The following is a 17,909-nucleotide window of genomic DNA, read 5'->3' as shown; positions in this document are numbered from 1 at the left end:
GTTTTGTAGTTTATTGTATAATTTCAGTCGTTAATTTAGTCACAAAACGACGCTCTTCTTTCTAACAGGGCTGCACTTGTAGGAATACGGTTTTAAAAATATAATAAATGTGAGTTCATATTATTTTAGCATTTCACAACATCCAGTAAAAATAAATAAATGGGCAGAAGTTAAAGAAATTTAAGGAAAAAATCTGATTGGGATCCATAAAAAATGAATTTTGGTTGGAAACATTTAAATACAAACTATTTTACACACCGAAAATGGGTATTCTCTCAGTTTTTGTAGTATAATTTAACTAATTGTACTAAGTACTTTTTAATGTTTTTTAACACGGGCACAGCCTAAAAAGCCTTAATAAATTCATGAATATGCACAAGTGTAATTTTGAATGAATAAAATAATATGCATTCTCCTCGAATGCAGCCCTGGGTAAAATTAACAAACTTGGTAAGTATGGTTACGTTTTCGTGTACTTTAAAAAATATTTTACTATATAGGGCGCGCCTGTGTATTAATAGGTCGATGGATGGAATACTATCTTATGATATATAATCAGCAGAACTATCATTTGAGCCACCACCAAGAGAAAAAAAAATAGCATTTAAAATTGTTTTAATTGATTACTGAAAACCTGATACGTTTCTGTCAGAAAAAATTTCTAGAAACATCGATAGAATGTTTTAAGAAATTTAGTGTTTGAGAAAATAAAAATTGTATTTCTTATTTTCTGTTGTAATTGATGTTTAATTTTAATAAACCACTAAAATGTTCATAAAACGGAATATTTGCTTATTTATCCGTATCACAAAATGTTCCTATAATACAATTTTAAAGACGAACTCGCAAAGCTGTAACTTGTAGAAACACCTGGATGGGGCGAAAGCATTAGATAAAAATAGATTTCGGTGTGCAGCGTCACAATAAGCTAGGATTTCTCATTTACACGTTGATGTACGTTCATAATACTTAACAGAAATCTAATCTTCGACATTATTAAATTTACTACATAAGTACCATTCCAAACATTCGAATTTGGATAAAATAAAAAATAATTTTAAAATTCATTGTTCCGAATGTCAATTTTCGAAAATGGCGCATTTGTAAAAGAGTCAGCTGAGTTTCATTCAAACATATTACATAAAAACTTATTTACCTGCTACAAATTATTCACAACAATTCTTAACAAACCCATAATTGGACTGATAATTATGTTCTCATATGCTGTCATCTCAATATCAACGTAAAATATCAACTCATGCAAAATTACAAGGCATAAATTGAAATTGCATGGTACAATAAAAAAACGCTGGTCCTAAAATAATAAAAACCTATTGTAAAACGTAATACTGACCTAAATAAAAAAATGAACCCTAAACTGTACTTTTTCTAGAATGTCATTAATGAATTAAATTTGTAACTAAAACGATAAACAACAAAATTAATGACATTTCCAATTTCTGACTTGCAGATTTATCTTTGAAATTTGTTGTTTATAATTTCTGACAGTTGGTAGATTTTCCATTTTTTATTAGCAAACTTGCCACATGAACTGCTTGCGAATATTTAACCTGCGTTCAACTTCAACTGGAACTGAACTGATTGAACTGATGTTTGCAACAGATCTGTAACAGAAGTCGTCAAAATGTCCCGAGTTAAGATTATTGTGAGTAAATAATTTAATCATTGTGAAATTCATCGATGAATTTCTTTAACCCGTGTTGTGTAATGTTCCGTAGACATGTTTTAAAAATCATAATATTCTAATTTTCTTGTAAATTTCATCTTCAAATTTCTTTGTCATCGTCTATGTTGACATCGAGTAACGTCAAAAATAGTGTGTTTTTCGTAATAATTTCGCATTAATTCGGTTAATTATACACGCAACCACTGTTATATGTCGTGTTTACTGTTTCTAACGTGAGAATAGTTAGTAAATCGAGATTTATCAAACATAACCTCAAATTTCTAGGTTCTGAGAATTCAGTCACCCGAGGGAACAAAAAGAGTTGAATTGAATGCAAACGATAAGGTGTACAGGCTGTATGAGAAAGCTTACGAGACGTTCGAGCTGAGCAGCTTCGGATTTGCTCTGTACAAGGACCGTAATCACAAGGAAGAAATAGTGTCAAGTAAATCCAGAAGTGTGTCTGATTATCGACTGCAGCATGGAGATATGCTCTACCTCGCTCCGTTAAACGGCACTGTATTATTCGATCAGCCTTCGACTAGCAGCCAGGTAAAAATACACCATTTACAGCGAATGTTCCACATACAACAAAGTAGAGTGTCTCGCTCTCTATCATTATTTTAATCAAACTAATGTTTAAACAATCATGTACTGATTGATAAGTTGTTGAACGTGGTTATCAAATAAATGAAATACTCAATGTAATCTGCTTAGAAACCATAATCTAGGGCCATTTAATTTAACATTTGACAAAACTAGGGCATCTGTATATTCTTAACTAAGACACTAATTGAGGACCGTTTTAACAAAGCGAAATATATACAAAAAGTCTTTTACTTACGTAAATTTTCAAGAGAAGGTTTTTTTATGATAAAAATATACTGTACCATGATTTTAACAGAACCATTTTTTTTTTAATTTGAAATTCTACATCCTAACTCATGTACTGGAAATCAATACTATAGAAGTAGAACTATTCATTAAATAAATCCAAACATTCCGAATTTTCCCAAAAATTATAAATCTACATATTTTTTAATGTATAGAAAAGTTGATTTGTGTTAGGAATATAACATATAAGTTTACTTTTGCGTGAAATCATTATTAACTGATTATTTTATGTGCCTATGTGTAGGTACGTTACTTCTAAAATATTTTCATATTATTACTCAACTAAATGATAATTCAATCTAATTTGATTCGCTGTAACTTCGCACATACTTATATCGTTTTGCAAAAAAATAATTTTGCCAATTGATAGATCTAATTTAATGAATCAGCAGGAATGATGCCAGGGGCGATTTTAATGCAGACCACTGTAATATTATAAAAACTCTTCCTTTCTCCCCCTCTTAAACAGAATGAAATTTATATAGATATCCATAACAGCATTTCAAATTTTCACCGACATACAACTAACAAATAAAACTACGTTGTCAGAGTCTACACAGTTTTTTTTATCCTACATTATGCCCTGCTATGTTGTATCCTAGCATTAATTACTAAAGCTGCAAAGTGATTTTATTAAACAATGTGATGTGTCATGCACTTTTCAGACAAGCATTCAACCCTCCGGGAAGTCAGAGCTAAATGAACCATCTCAAGCTACCGCACAAAGCAAAATCACTCCTCTTGTAGAAGATGAAGTAGATATACAACTTTATAAACTAGATGGAAAAATTGCCCGGAAGCGAGATGACAAATAGTAAGTTTCTATTTTAGATATAATGATGAAAATACTTTTTAGTTTGTGGGTTACTACTTAAAACTTCGCAGCTGTTGAATTTGCGGGAAGGCTGGGAGGTGAAGCAGGCCAAGTGCCTTACTGTGGGTTGCTTGAATGTGATCCTCGTAATCAACTTAGGTCACAGGTCCGAAAGCAGAGTGTAATCCTTTGGCATAAAGCGTGGAATGGAAATGGACCTAATGAACCGAGTGAGGGCTATCGTTAGGGCACTACAGATAGAATACTTGCTTGAATGACTTTTGACGTTAATAGATTTAATGGTGTTAAATTTAATCACCATTTTCTTGGCCATTCACTCTTGCCATACATATTTTTTTAACAATTCCTATCTTCATTCATTTGTTCAAAATGACCCCACCATCCTAGTAGCAACTGGTGACCTTTTCTTAATCTCATCTTATTTGCATTCTGTTCGGATTTAATTGCATGATAAACGGTCAAATCATATTTTTGGATGAGTAAATTTTTGAAGTACAAATATTATAACTTTAATTAACAGTTTTAAAAAATAACCTGAGGTACGAAAGGTGTTCATGTAAGTGATCACATATGTTTCTTTCTTTTATGACACTAATCCTATAAGTTATTTTCAGTTGCCGACATAATTCAAATGGTTGCTGCGTTCACTGCTCACCACTGGAGCCGTATGACGAGTCTTATCTGAAAGAACAAAACATTAAGCACATGTCCTTCCATACTTATATTCGGAAACTAACTTCTGGAATAGACCGGAGCAAGTTTTTGACACTAGAAGACATATCATGCAAGATAAAGACAGGTTTGTATCTTTACTGAATGCTTATGATTTGCAATGAATGTTTGCTTAAACATATTGATAAATAAAGCTCATATTGTATGTTGTATCGTACGCAAGATTTAACCCAATTAATATTATTTTGTGTAGTACGTAAACTGGGTGAAATCTATGGTCAAATTCAGATAAATTAAAACACGTCCTATTTTTCATCAAAAATTTGAACCAAGATCTGCGCGCGCATCCCACACCTGTAATACTGTTAACAGTAAACTTCAACTGTCAATGCTTCTTTGTTTTACTGCGCTTTTTCAGTTCACGCTTGCCTTTCTTTTCTGGAAATACTATTTTTTTATAGGTTTATACCCAATGTTGGTTGTTCATCGCAGAATAATATATTGTTAGCTGTCAGTAGTCACGTCGTCTCAAGATAGCTTATTCTGCCAACTGTCAAACTGCCTGTTATCTCTCATGGCATCCAAATCATAAAATAATAATTCGTCAGATTTCTGGCACAAGTCGGTAATGAACATTTTTGGCTCATCCCAAATCAACAATTCAAATAAAACCGCAAGTTGGATATTATTAAATATTATTTTTTGTATTTATAATTTTTTTTTCTAAAAAGGCTAATGTCACAAATCGCAACATTACGGCAGAGTATTTGTGACATTATAATATAGCTATTTTCTGACGTTATAATAAACTCTTCGAGGTGTTTGAAATTATTTTCAATAAAAAACCACTACCGAGTAATAATTTTCTAGAGATGCCTTTAAGCTCTATTGCATAGAACAAGAGCGTTCCAAATATTTGGTTTGGTTTTAGTTTGGTTTTTAGATTAACAACTAATGTGTGATGTACAGTTTCGGTTATCGCTCGCAATTCTCAACTCAAGTTCCTACGGCTCGTTGTATTGCTGTAATATGTAGCTAATTTCTTGGTCAATAACCATACAATGTTATTTTTCCATATAGGCGACTTTTAGGTAATTACCCTAAGAATACCACGTATGTATGTATATATATATTTTTTAAATATATGTATTTTTTAATTGACATCACCCTCTACAAAATGTTGGCGAGAAAAAAAAAATTCTACATTGGCCTTTTTAGACCCAAGACACAGAAATATAACATGTTTTTATTGACTTTTTAAACAAAAACATATTTTATGCCAGTTATGAGGAAATTTCATTTTTAAAAATGTTGTAGTTACCAACTTGTGCCAGAAATCCGACGATTATAATGTAATATTTTACTGTCATTGGATCATGTTAGGATCTGTGTTAGGATTTTGCCGGTAGTGTCTTGATAATTTGATGTTCCTCTGTGATTTGTTATACATACGTTTTGTTTTTCTTCTGTTGATTGAGTGCATGTTGTATAGAGCAAATTATTCTCATGTTTCCTACATGTATTTGGGTTTCGTGTCATTTGATTGATTTGTTTGTATTACTACGTTCTTCTTCCTTTCCGATGCGGGATCTGGAGCGTGCGGCCGCGGTCTCAATTTGGAACTAACACTGTATTCCTCCACTGTCATACTAGGAAATTAGAAAAAGGTGATTGTGCTGACCATGTGTATTTGATTGATCACAAACTGACAATACTGCAGTGAGGGGTACAATGAAAGTTTTTAAAGTTTATTTGTTTTGTTATTTTCGCGGTTTGATTGTAAAGAAATATTAAATTTTCGCTTAATTAGTTTTTTAAAAAATTAATATTGATATGCGAAACTGAAGAAAGACTCAAGTCTTTATGAACAGTTTCGGGAAAGGGGTGGATGCTTTCATTGTCATTGGATTAAGCCTAAGACAGATCATCTTTCATTCATGAAATAGATAATCGAAATACGCCACATTTAGATGACAATAATTACATTTTAAGATGGTATTGTAAAAATGTCTCTGGAAATCCACTTTTATTGTCATTCACATTTATTACGCTAAAGCATGAACTTTCTCAAATTAAAGGTTGTTCCGAACACCTGCCGTGGCCTCGCGGTATCTGCTCCAAGTGTCAGCCGTCAGCCGTGACCCTGAACCGCCAGACGTACCGCCACGTGGACAATGTGATGTTCGAGAACACCGACATTGTGGAGAGGTTCCTCGAGTACTGGAGGAGCACCGGACACCAGAGGATCGGAATACTAGTGGGGACTTATGAGAGACACCCCGATGTTCCACTAGGTCAGTCGTCATTTATTAACAAATAAACAGTTTATAATTAGCACCCAACCAGATCAAATACAAATATGCAGTTCATTAATAATAATAATCAACACAAATTACTAGTCAGGTGCCACCATTCTGTAGCAACAATTCACGGACAGTGTATACTTGTAATGAAGTATTAAACAGATTCCACAAACTCGTCAGTAGTTATTCCCACGTATTGGATAATATTTAATGTAGGGTATTGTTCCTATAAAATAAACCGTTTCAATTTTTTCACAGATGGTGAATGGTAATTAAATCTTTAGCATAATTATTATATATATATATTTTTTATTAGTAAACCTTTATTAGCATGAAAACAAAACATAAAATAAAAAATAGAACACTTAAGGTTGAACTTGCCAAAAAAGAGTCTGGCTCTTGTGTTTGGCAACTATACAAAATTATATAAAAAAGAAACAAAATGCATAATATAATAAACAATCAAATTAAAAAAAACTAAATTAATTAATATGCACTGATGCATACAATATGCATACATTTTTATTTTCAAAATACAGTTATATGAAACAATACTATGATTTTCTTGTTATATTAATCCTTTAAAATATTTTACTATTTTATTTGATTTTTATATTTATTTTAAACCTCTACTAAATGTGTTATATAATTTTTAGGTTTAATTTTTGTTCTTAATCTTGGGTAAAAAGTAATGTATACTTTTTAAAAATAATTAAACCAAATATCTTCATGTTATAAGTTTCGCAATCTACTTCCCACCTGCAGACATGCGTGAAGTGGTTGTGTAATGTTGCCAAACTGCGAACAATGTATAAATAATCATAACATAAATATAAGATAATTTAATTTTTTTATTAACACCCAGGTGGCTCTTACAATATTTAGTCAAAGAGTACATAAAGTATTAAAGCAATTAATATAAAATAGAATAATAATGTAAAGTTTATATTTGAAGCACTAACTTTGTGGTTATTCATTATAATAAAATAAATAAAACAACTTTGTTTTTAACCACTATTAGAGTAAAAGAACACTTAAGATGCTTAAATAATAATAATTTTTCTGAATTTGCAAATCATCTGATAGAAAATAATCATAACTTCAATAAAGACACTGGATTAAAAGTACTTCATGTTGAAAATAAAATATTAAAATTAAAAAATTTAGAAATTAAAAAAGCGATTCATAATAAGAAAACAATAATTAATAACCAAATAAACAATATTTCTTTTAGTCCTCTCCTGTCTTACTTCGAAAATAATGATATCAGATTACCACCCGTGTAAGGAAAAAGATTAAAAAAAACACTTGATTTACTGGGTCCACGTGTAGTATTTAGTGAACATGATAGAAATAAAATAAAAATGAATCGATTCATTAGTTACGTAAACCTTAACAAAGAAGCTTGTTTGCTTTGAAACCGGTCGGTGAAAAATAAAAATTAGTGGTAAAAACAAAGTTGTTTTATTTTTTTATTTATTTTATTAGAATAATAATTATTTCACTAATATGTTAATAATTATTTTTAAAAAGAAAAAGGAAATAAAGTAAGTTATGTTATGTTTTCCCACAAAAAATATTTTACTGACGACTGTAAAAAAAAAAAGACCCTTTAGTTGTTAAGTCAAATTAATACAGTCTAATATTATACTAAGGTTTATTAATAGAATGTCCTGTAGTCCGGCTATCTCGGATGAGATAGACTTCTCTGGCTGGGTCGGCGGTGATATCCTCCAAGAAGGGCAGGCGGCGGAGTCGAAGGCGGAGAGGGCGTAATTCCAATAAAACACGCCTAGTCTTGATTTATACACAACTTTATTCACAAAAAACACACAGGTTCTATTAAATTATTTTCACCGTGTCGCTGTCGGACAGAGTACGGGACAGCATACATAAGCCCCAGGAGAGAGCGAGGGGGGTCGGGCTGCCCCGGATTGACTCGTTCGCTCTCTCGTTGGATTGATATTTTTATATTTTATTTTTACATCAGTATTTTAAACTCAAATAACACCCTCGGTAAACATTTTACATAAAAATGAAGTATGTAGGCATCATCCCCGTGTCCCAATTAATACATAAATATCACGGAAAAAGATCCTACATACTGATTAAAAAGGTGACACACGTTTTAGTGGGATTAAGTGAGGCCTAGTACCTCATAATCCTATACATATTTATGGCTAGTCTCGATATTCTAATGTCTGCCCCCGCAAGTGACATAATTAACCGTCTTTATTAAAGGGGCAGCTTATTAGATTACAAAATCGAGACTACTAGCCGAAATAAGCACGAAAAAACTAATATATAGAAAAATTTGTAAAAACACGAGGGCCGGCGGCTCTGATTGAAGCGCCGCGTGTAGCCCTAGCGACGATTCGCAAAGCTTCAGCTGCCATCGGGGTCTAATGATTTCTCGGCGCTCAGTCGAACATTTTTCCTTGTGCAGAAACCACCTCCGTCTATGAGCCCCAACAAGGACCACTAGGTTTGATGATGTTTTTAAATGATCGGCACTTGCCGCCGCATTCCGCCTTTTTTGACATACGACCGGCGATGCCCGGTACACTGGCAATACTAACAAAATGTCCGCTGAGTAGTTTTGTCGGCTTCAGTTTGTGCTTATGCAGTTTTTGGACTATTATAATTCTATTGTACAGACTTCTAAACATGTAGTCCATAAAAACAATAGGGACAAACTTTCCTTTTTTGAGTCAGTTTTCCTCTCTTATTTGCAGGTATAAGGGCGAGGGTAGCGGCAATTTACGAGCCCCCGCAGGTTTCCGGGAGGGATACCGTGACGCTGCTGCCGGACGGCAGGAATGGAACGGTGCAGCAAGTGGCCGCTGGGCTAGGCCTACAGCTGGTGGGATGGATCTTCACAGATCTGCTCAGCGAGGACTCTTCCAAGGGGACGGTCCAACACTGCAGGTAATACACCGCTCTCGTTTCGGACAATAAGACAAACAATAATTTCAGGACTCCAATTTCAATGGGAACTTAACAGAGTTATCTTCGACTGGATATTAAGTCAAATTGAAATTATGTATGAAAATGTGTATGTTTTTATGAAATTTAAAGTATCTTCCTCGGTAACCCGTAATTTTGTTATTATTTTTATTTTTAATGTCAAAATAGGGCACACATAAACATAAAGTTATTTAACACATATTTCTTAATCTTCCGTTTGAATTTTGGTAGTTTTTTTTTTTCATAAATATAATATTTTTTTACTGCCTTATATAATATGGAATTCGGAATTTTCAAACAAACTTTGGGAATATTTCAAAACGCTAGAGTTACCTGTCTCTATAAATTTGTATTAACACTATTATTATATTTTTTTTAAAATCCGTTCGGAGAAATACTTTGAGCGGGACCAACGTCAGTTTGAACTGTAAAAAATTTTAAGAGTATAAGGCGGGATGTGGGACTGTATAAGTACATAAAATACCTAGCATCGGCGGCCGGCTAGTTTGTGTCTTGGGCCTTAAGAGTATGAGTGTTGCCGGACAATTTTTATGAATAGGTATTTAAAAATTGGTTTTCTGTCACTCTCTCGCAAATGTCTCCCCGATACTGTGCAAAAAGACTACTGCATGTCGTACTAATTTTATCATACTAAAATTGAAATTTTTTGTGTCGGTACCTTTTCTATTTATCATATTTGTATACCTTACGTCCGAAGACTGCTGATAAAATGGCGCTTTTTGGGTTTTTGGATGGTCGTAGTTTGCGTAAGAAACAATTTATCAAAAAAGCATAGCGACAGAGACACGCCAATGGTAAATATCTAGTGTGTTTGCTCTAGTGCCATGATCCAGGGAGAAAATATAGGAATATGTTTGGATGGAGAAAAGTGAGACGGCGTTTCCTCTTTGGTGTAAGAATAAAAAAGTAAAAAAAGCAGTTGAATTGAAATTAAATACTACAGTTAAAAATATAAAAATAATTACTAAACTAAGCAACTGTAATATGAGAAGCCAAAGTTCAACCTCGATCCAGTAAAATATTTGATCTATGACAGATTTGTAGGCGCGTGAAATGGTTTGCCTCAAGAAATAATCACAGCACCACCTCTTAAATCTTTTAAAAACTAATTGGACATGTGAGCTGGCAGCAGTGGGCCCTTAATTTAATAATAATAAACTTCCTCATTGTTAACACATTTGTTTTATTTTTCCAGGGGCATTAATTCCCACTTCCTGACAGCACAAGAGTGTATAATGGCCGGAGACTTCCAGAACCAATATCCCAACACATGCAGATACTCCTCATCGAGAAGCTTTGGATCTAAATTTGTCACAGTCTGTGTCACCGGTAAGTTTTTTCTCCATTGTAGTAGCTTGTAATTTGACTTCTATTTGCAATCGAGTTTGATGTTTTGTACCTACGTATGTATGTTTATTGATTACAGTGGAACCTGTAAATTCATTAACCCCCATATCTGAATATTTATTGATCATCACATATAGATAATTATTTTTTTCAACCATGTTTTGAGTATGTCAAAATGTTTGTAGACAGGCTGGATTTCACTCCTTAGGGATCTAAATTTATTGCAAAAGAGAGGTAAAACACTTTTGAAAAGGGAATACCGTCATTGACCAGTAACATTCACCATTCTGCCTATGTTTGACGCCTATGATGTTCAGTAATGGATCCATGCCCAACGCTGACATCGATGAAACACTTTCTAGACTATTAAACTTTCATTGGTTGATTCATATGAACTATATGACGGTCTCGGGTTCGATTCCCGATACGGTTGACATGAAATATTTATTTTAACAGGTGTTTTTGCACTAGAATATTTCATAGTCCCCGAACTGGTACCTGGAGCGTATAACTGATCATCTTAATTCACGTAACAAAAATTTGTAAATCAAGATATGCTACGATTGGTGTACCATTGCAGTGCCCTATGCACCACTAGGTGCGGAAAGGGGAATTATAATAATGTACATGTGTTAATTTGAATATGTATTTATGCTTTATTAAGTTAGTTCATAACATCTTAAGAACTAATATAAAATTTTAATAACATTACAATTTTTTATCAAAATTTATAACAAGTATTTCAATGCTTTCTATATCTTCAGGTAACTCATTGTACAGCTTCAATCCCTTGTACAATGAGTTTTGAGACTCTGTTTTTCTTCTCATTGGTAATCTTAACTTTTTTTATCCCTAGTTTCATATGTATGATATTGTCGGTTAAAGGAGATCACCCAGCCTCCACACATTTTTTTCTAATTTTGAAAGTGCCGGCCATCTAAATTAAATTAAATATTTTTAAAGAGTATAACAAAATAAACCCTTTTTATTATCAGACTAAAGTTCTAAGTCAAGTCTGTGAGATAATATTCAAACTCAAAAAATCTATTCTAAAGGGATCTCTATATACTTCGAGGGCGAATCCAGTCCCGGCATGTCCGTTTACGAACATATACTGTGTATACAGGCATAGATAGAGCTTTCACAGGCAGACAAGCTATGGCGCACTATTATTGCTCCTGCCATAATGGCTGAAGAACTATCGGCTGCTGCTCCCATGTGATGTGTATAGTATGGTACATGGGGTATGCGAAGCACCCGCCTGCCATAAAAATTCCTGCTGAAGGATTAGTAGATAGATATATTTGTTAGATCAGGAAAATTATAGAGGATAACATTAAAATATTTAATACAGTGATTATTTTTATTTTCCCCCTGAGCCTTTTTATACTGCACGAGAAACTAAGACGCAATTAACTACTATTACACCACTTTTTATATCACCTTTGACAAAACAAAACTGCTTTAAATCTATGCTGAGTGATACTTTGAGACTAAATATTTAAACCTAAAAAAATCTCAGAAAATTGACTCGGAACTTTAGTATAGTAATAAAAAATGTTTACAATGCCGAGTTCTATTTAAATAATGTGTTTATATTTGTTAGCCGGCAAAATAAAAATTAGCCCAATCTGGGTGATCTCCTTTGATTACATTTTTTTAATTTATTTACCTCCTTAATTTATGCACAAAAATTACAACATTATTATTTGAATCGAATACTCGTATTTTATGTCAGATATTTTATTAACTTGTCTTATTGACTTAAATCTCATCTACGTTTGTGAATAGTAAAAATGAATTGGGTATTAATAATATACCTACATACATATTCGAAATATTTGTACAGATCTTCACTAATCAAAGGAATAGGGAAAGTATGTATCAGAATTCAAAAAAAAAAAATCAAATTTTTATTTCTTAGTGATGGTGCTTTCCGAAAATATCTTCATGGATTCAAAAAAAGAGATAATGATTGTTGCCCTCGCGATGGACTCATCTCTCAGAACGTCCTCCATATATTACACGATTGTCCTATGTTTGACGCCGAGAGGTTAAACTGCAAACAAATGCCAATTTTTTTTAAACCTAGAGGAAGTAATATAAATGAAACCAATGCGGAAAGATACATTAACTTTCTAAAGACTTAGTAAAAAAAAATTTAAAAAATAATGATGGAACAAAAATAAAACATAAAAATACATACTAGGAAAAAAGCTTTGTATGCATGGGCAAAGCAATAAATAACCAGAACAAGAGGAAAAAAAACTTTAGTTATGAAGTTGTACTGCTGAATTATTGGTCACTTTTAATTTTTAAAGTGCAATCTTTAATCATTACCAGGTGACGAGTGGAAACAAGTGCATATGGAAGGCTACCAGGTGACGGGGCAGTGTATGGCGCTAGTACGAGATGACTGTCTAGTTCCCACTAAGGACGCACCAGAGTTGGGATACATTCGGGAGTCTTCCAACAAGCAATATGTTCCTGACGTCTACTACAAGGTAATTTATTTATTTTTGATGATGTATGGTATTTACTACCACACAAATGTGTATAGAATGAGGAAGTTTAGTGTTTTTTTTTAATTGTTGTAAATATGCATTTAACTTAGTAATTTTTTCTTGCTATTGTATTAATCCTTCCCTTACTGTGCCAAAAACACAAACGCGTTTCTGTGCTGTGTATTCATTGCACATGCAAAAAATTAGAGATTTTGAATCGGAAAAATGGAATATTCATGGGCAATTATTTATACTTGAAGTCGAAAGCGGTAATATTTTAAATCTAATTGCTAAAAACATGTAGTAACTGCACAAAATTGGTGTCAGTTCTTCGGGTTACTTTGCTACTGGCCTGCATGACGCATGAATTTGTCACTCTTGCTTGCGAATAAACCTATAGGATCGAGAGTGAGACATAAATTGTGTTTGAGACAACTTTATATTTGGTACTTTTATAAACCGCATACGTCACACTGGTAAACTTTTGAATGGGTAGCGATTCATCTCCGATTTGTAACAAAATGCTTTTTCTATGCCCTTCTTATCTTTCCTCTCTGCAATGGAACCATTCACGCAAGTTATTTAGCTGTGTGCAATGATTATTTATTATTTAATTGTAAATGATTTAAATCGATACGTGCATGTAAAACTGAGGAATATCGAAAATCTTGACCCAGTATTTATTATATTTATAAAGACATTAAAGTTATAAGTTGCAATGTGTACTAGCCACACATCAACGGGAAATGAGAGTTAATGCCGCCATGATTTTTTAATATTTTCTTTTTAAATCTCCATTAAACATTTTACATTCGTCTTACTTATAACGTAGCATATTGTGTATGTGACATATGACGCATTCCTGTCGATATTGTGACATTTTCCTATCTGATTGTTTTATAGATATTGTAATTCAGTGCTACACTTTGTATCAGAAAAATTGTTTTGACAAACGTCAGTTAGAATCAGCTGTACTGGTTTAAATGAAAACCGGAAACAATAAGTGAATGAAATAATTGCCATGAGCGCAAGCCTCTAGGGTTCATATAAAAGAAAATACATCATGTTTTAACACAAATAAAATAATAATTATATAAAAATAGGAACATATTTGTAATATCGGATTAGGTTGCACTGAGTGAGGAACACAAGAAAGCGTCCCATTTCTCGCTCAACCTTGGTATCTGATGCATTCAGGCCTCAGCGATAAACTGCTTCTTTGACGATATCAGGTGCTCTCCGAGTTAAAAAGCACACATACCATAAACTTGAAAATCTATTAATTTTTATATTATAGACAAAGGTTTGTGGTTGTATATGCTATATAGATCTTTTTGTGTGTGAGTCAAGCGTCTTAACCACGGAGGCCGCCAATTTAACTTTCGTAATATTTATGAAAACATTTTTTGTATCCGATTTCGGTTAGCAAAAAATTTTATTATCGGGATGTAAATATTCCATAAAGAATAGTATATACTTTCGTTATAGATAGAAAATCCATTTAAAAAATATGTATTTGTATGTTTTTTAATTTGCATAATACTTTTTTCGTGTCATTTCATTACAATAACGAGGCCCCGTATATAAATGATCCTTTTAACGGGTTCAGGAGAGTCCATTATGCGATTAAAAGCTTTATAAACAAAAACATTACATGTTTAACATTCTCACATGAATAATATAAGTTTGTTATGACAGAGAATTATGCCACTCGGTCAATATGCATTGTAAATGTCCATTTACATATTTTTTTCCTCTTCTATCATTGCTCCACAAAGTAAGTAAATGAAGCCAAAATAAATATGTTTTGATCATCTTTGAACGGGGTTATCAAGTATAATTTTTATCACTCGTAGATGCTGTATAGAGAGCAAGAGACCATTATTTGTGTTTACTGTTTTCATTTATTTATGAGAATTACCCAAATTATTATAGTAGGGTAACTAGCTAGATATATTTTTTTTAATTAGGCGACATTAAATAAATATTTTTATGAGAAAGGTACATTGATATTTTAAAGCTGATGGATTTTTTAGGTTTAGCAATAATTGAATTTAAAATGTATTTTGATCAGTTTTCTTTTACATTTTATTGATTTTCTTCTCTCTGGTTTCAATCCTCTGAGATGGATTAGTTTGCTGCGAAGCTTTGCATCTTCTCCGCCACTCCGGTTTGCCCTGTGCGGCCCTCTTTAGGTCTTCTTATGACCCGCAGCTCACATCTTCGCATAAATTCTCAAGGACGCCCTCTGTAGTTTGTTCCCTCAGACATCCCCTCTGTTCAGTTTAGTTCAATGCCGAATAAATCAACGTTTATTATAAAGCATAGTATTATTATGATCTGTTTGCAAAACAGTAAAGAAGGTAAAAACAATACAAATAAGCGAAATTAAAGTAAAAATTAAGTAACATCAAATTTTAAGCAAATATATTGGGCCCTGTCTATTCTCACTAGGTATAGTAAATACCTGTTCTGAGGTAGACAGCATTTTTTTTTAAGTATAAAATACAGCTTTTTTTTAGAGATGTCTTTAGAAAATTAATACAAAATTAAATAATAATATGAAAATATGATAATCTTAAAAAAAATTACAGAACTAAAAAATCAAAACTGTCCAAGTACAGTGAAACCTCTATCTATCGTTTTAAAAAGGACTTATTGAAATAAACTATGAATGCGGGAATAAGAGGTCAATACACAAGGAGATAAGATCGGGTGAAGATACCGCCCTGGCAATCTGCATTACCATTGGCAGGTTGAAATTCTAAAAAAGATAAAAGTTTCAGGTGTAAATAAATGTATTTAAATAAAATTAGAAAGCAGAACAAAAACAAAAAAATATTAAAGTTTATTGCGTTGGAAATAATCTTTCACTGACGGCGACTTTTGTTTTTTTACTGTTTTATTCCCGTAAGTCAACATTATATTTTCGGCTTTGCAAATAATATTTTTTTCGGCATCAGTTATTGAATGTAAGTAATAGAATGTTTTTAATCTTTCGAAGATAGTGCATGCTTCTGAAAATGAAGGTACAGGCGGCGGCTCCTCTTCATCAATATCGACCTCTTCAGCTGTCTCCTTCAACCTTGTCTCACACGAGCTTTCGATAGTTTCTATCCCACACGTTTGGATATTGTCGTCAAATGTGACAAAATTGTTGAAATTCGTCTGTGTATCAAGTCTTAGCCAATCATCTTCAGAAACCTTAACTTGTTCTAATTGTCATTATATGTCTCTTTCTCTTTCGAACGTTCTGCGCATTAAAACATACACAAAATATTAAAATATGTCAAATACGCACCGTAATTCAAAAGACGAATGCGGTAAAATGGTGGATAAATAAAATGGAGAAATGATTGATGCAATCAATTTTTGTATGTTTTATATGAAATTATTTCGGAGTTGGAAGAAATAAACGACACATCCGAGAAAACGATTATTCGAGGAACAATAGATAGAGGTTTCACTGTATATGTAACTAAAAAAAATATATGAAAATTAAAAAATATATGAAACAGAAAAAAATAATACTCATTAAAAGGTATTACTGGAAGAAAGTAATAAATTTGTACACTAACATTTAAAAATAAAAAACAATCAACACACTGACAAATATAATTATATCACACAAAAACTCCTAATAGCTGCTCCGACCGGCTCCATCCCATTTTTAAAATCCACTCTTTTGTAACAATTAAAAAAAAATTTCTAGCTAAGCATAGTATTTATTATGGGAGCATATTGTATACACGGGGCCCTATAAAAGTTGGATGCCTTTGGGAAAAAGAAGTTTTGATATGGGGTATATTTATTTTCCCTTCAGTTTTAAATTTGGTGCTTTAAGTATGGGTGAAGATGAGCGAAGATTTGTTTATTTGAATGCCTTCTAAAATTAGCTCATGTAGGAGACCCTCGTGACGCTCTGTGTCCAATCCGTCTAGCTCGTCTTTCGGAGATGGTCTCAAACAGGAGCCTTCCTTCTTCGATTCTACTAATGAAATTCCCAGAATTCTACTGTAGGACCACGTGTCGAAAGCCTCAACACTCTTTTTGTTTATTTCTTTCGCAGCCGTACATTAAGAAATGATTTTCATCGATAATTAATTGACTTAATACTAATCTATGAATGTAGTATTGTTTGTTACTAGAGGTGTTCTTAGTATGTCAGTCACAGGTACAAATACTATGATACGTCAAGAGATCATTATATCATGATACTTGTATGAAGCTGTAATACGTGCAAATACTAGCCACTAGCCATTAGTCAAATCTCACAAATCTGTTTCAAACTAATATAACCAGCGATGACAGCGACAGCATTGTCACTCATAAAACTTATTTATTTATTTATTTGATGGACTTATGCAGTCCATTCTAACGATGGTAAATACAATTTATTATAAAATACAACTAAATAAAATTCAAGCTAGGACAAAAAAAAAAATAACTACCTCAAGACAAGATCTGGTCTATCTTAGTGATTTCTTAAATCTATAAAGACTTTCACCAAAAAAGTCCAGATCTTGTCTCGAGACACGGGACATTGATGAATGCAAGCCATAGTTTTTGCTGTGTTGATCGAGGAATAGCACATTATTATTTCGCAACCGGCGGATTGGAACATTAAATGCCACTTGTTCCAGTAACGATGGTACATCAATTAAGCCATTCAGTAAATT

At 32.7% G+C, this 17,909-nt stretch overlaps 2 protein-coding genes across 5 annotated transcripts in view; one reads left to right on the top strand and one right to left on the bottom strand.

The window, feature by feature from the left end:
* The window catches only part of LOC148281615 (uncharacterized), a 56,505-nt gene extending 54,930 nt beyond the window's left edge, over window positions 1–1,575 (bottom strand). Inside the window, exon 1 of one of the 4 annotated variants that reach the window (XM_088226427.1) lies at window positions 1,355–1,575. The gene's annotated coding sequence lies outside the window, so the exon portion shown is untranslated. Of the gene's footprint in view, window positions 1–1,156 lie in introns of all 4 variants that reach the window. The other 3 variants (XM_088226428.1, XM_088226430.1, XM_088226431.1) reach the window with 3 other exon arrangements.
* The window catches only part of Npl4 (nuclear protein localization 4), a 56,984-nt gene continuing 40,621 nt past the window's right edge, over window positions 1,547–17,909 (top strand). The window contains exons 1-8 of the mRNA XM_088226425.1: window positions 1,547–1,666; window positions 1,973–2,239; window positions 3,247–3,395; window positions 4,031–4,215; window positions 6,167–6,382; window positions 9,127–9,319; window positions 10,575–10,708; window positions 13,070–13,230. Of these exons, the coding sequence (XP_088082551.1) occupies window positions 1,646–1,666; window positions 1,973–2,239; window positions 3,247–3,395; window positions 4,031–4,215; window positions 6,167–6,382; window positions 9,127–9,319; window positions 10,575–10,708; window positions 13,070–13,230 (1,326 nt within the window). The 5' untranslated portion in view covers window positions 1,547–1,645. The remainder of the gene's footprint in view (window positions 1,667–1,972; window positions 2,240–3,246; window positions 3,396–4,030; window positions 4,216–6,166; window positions 6,383–9,126; window positions 9,320–10,574; window positions 10,709–13,069; window positions 13,231–17,909) is intronic.

Source organism: Micrasema longulum, unplaced genomic scaffold (assembly GCF_059751315.1).
Source record: "Micrasema longulum isolate JH-2025_06_02 unplaced genomic scaffold, ASM5975131v1 h1tg000431l, whole genome shotgun sequence".
Taxonomy (NCBI): domain Eukaryota; kingdom Metazoa; phylum Arthropoda; class Insecta; order Trichoptera; family Brachycentridae; genus Micrasema; species Micrasema longulum.
Note: the sequence above shows the minus strand (reverse complement) of the source record. Positions and strands in the feature narration are given on the sequence as shown.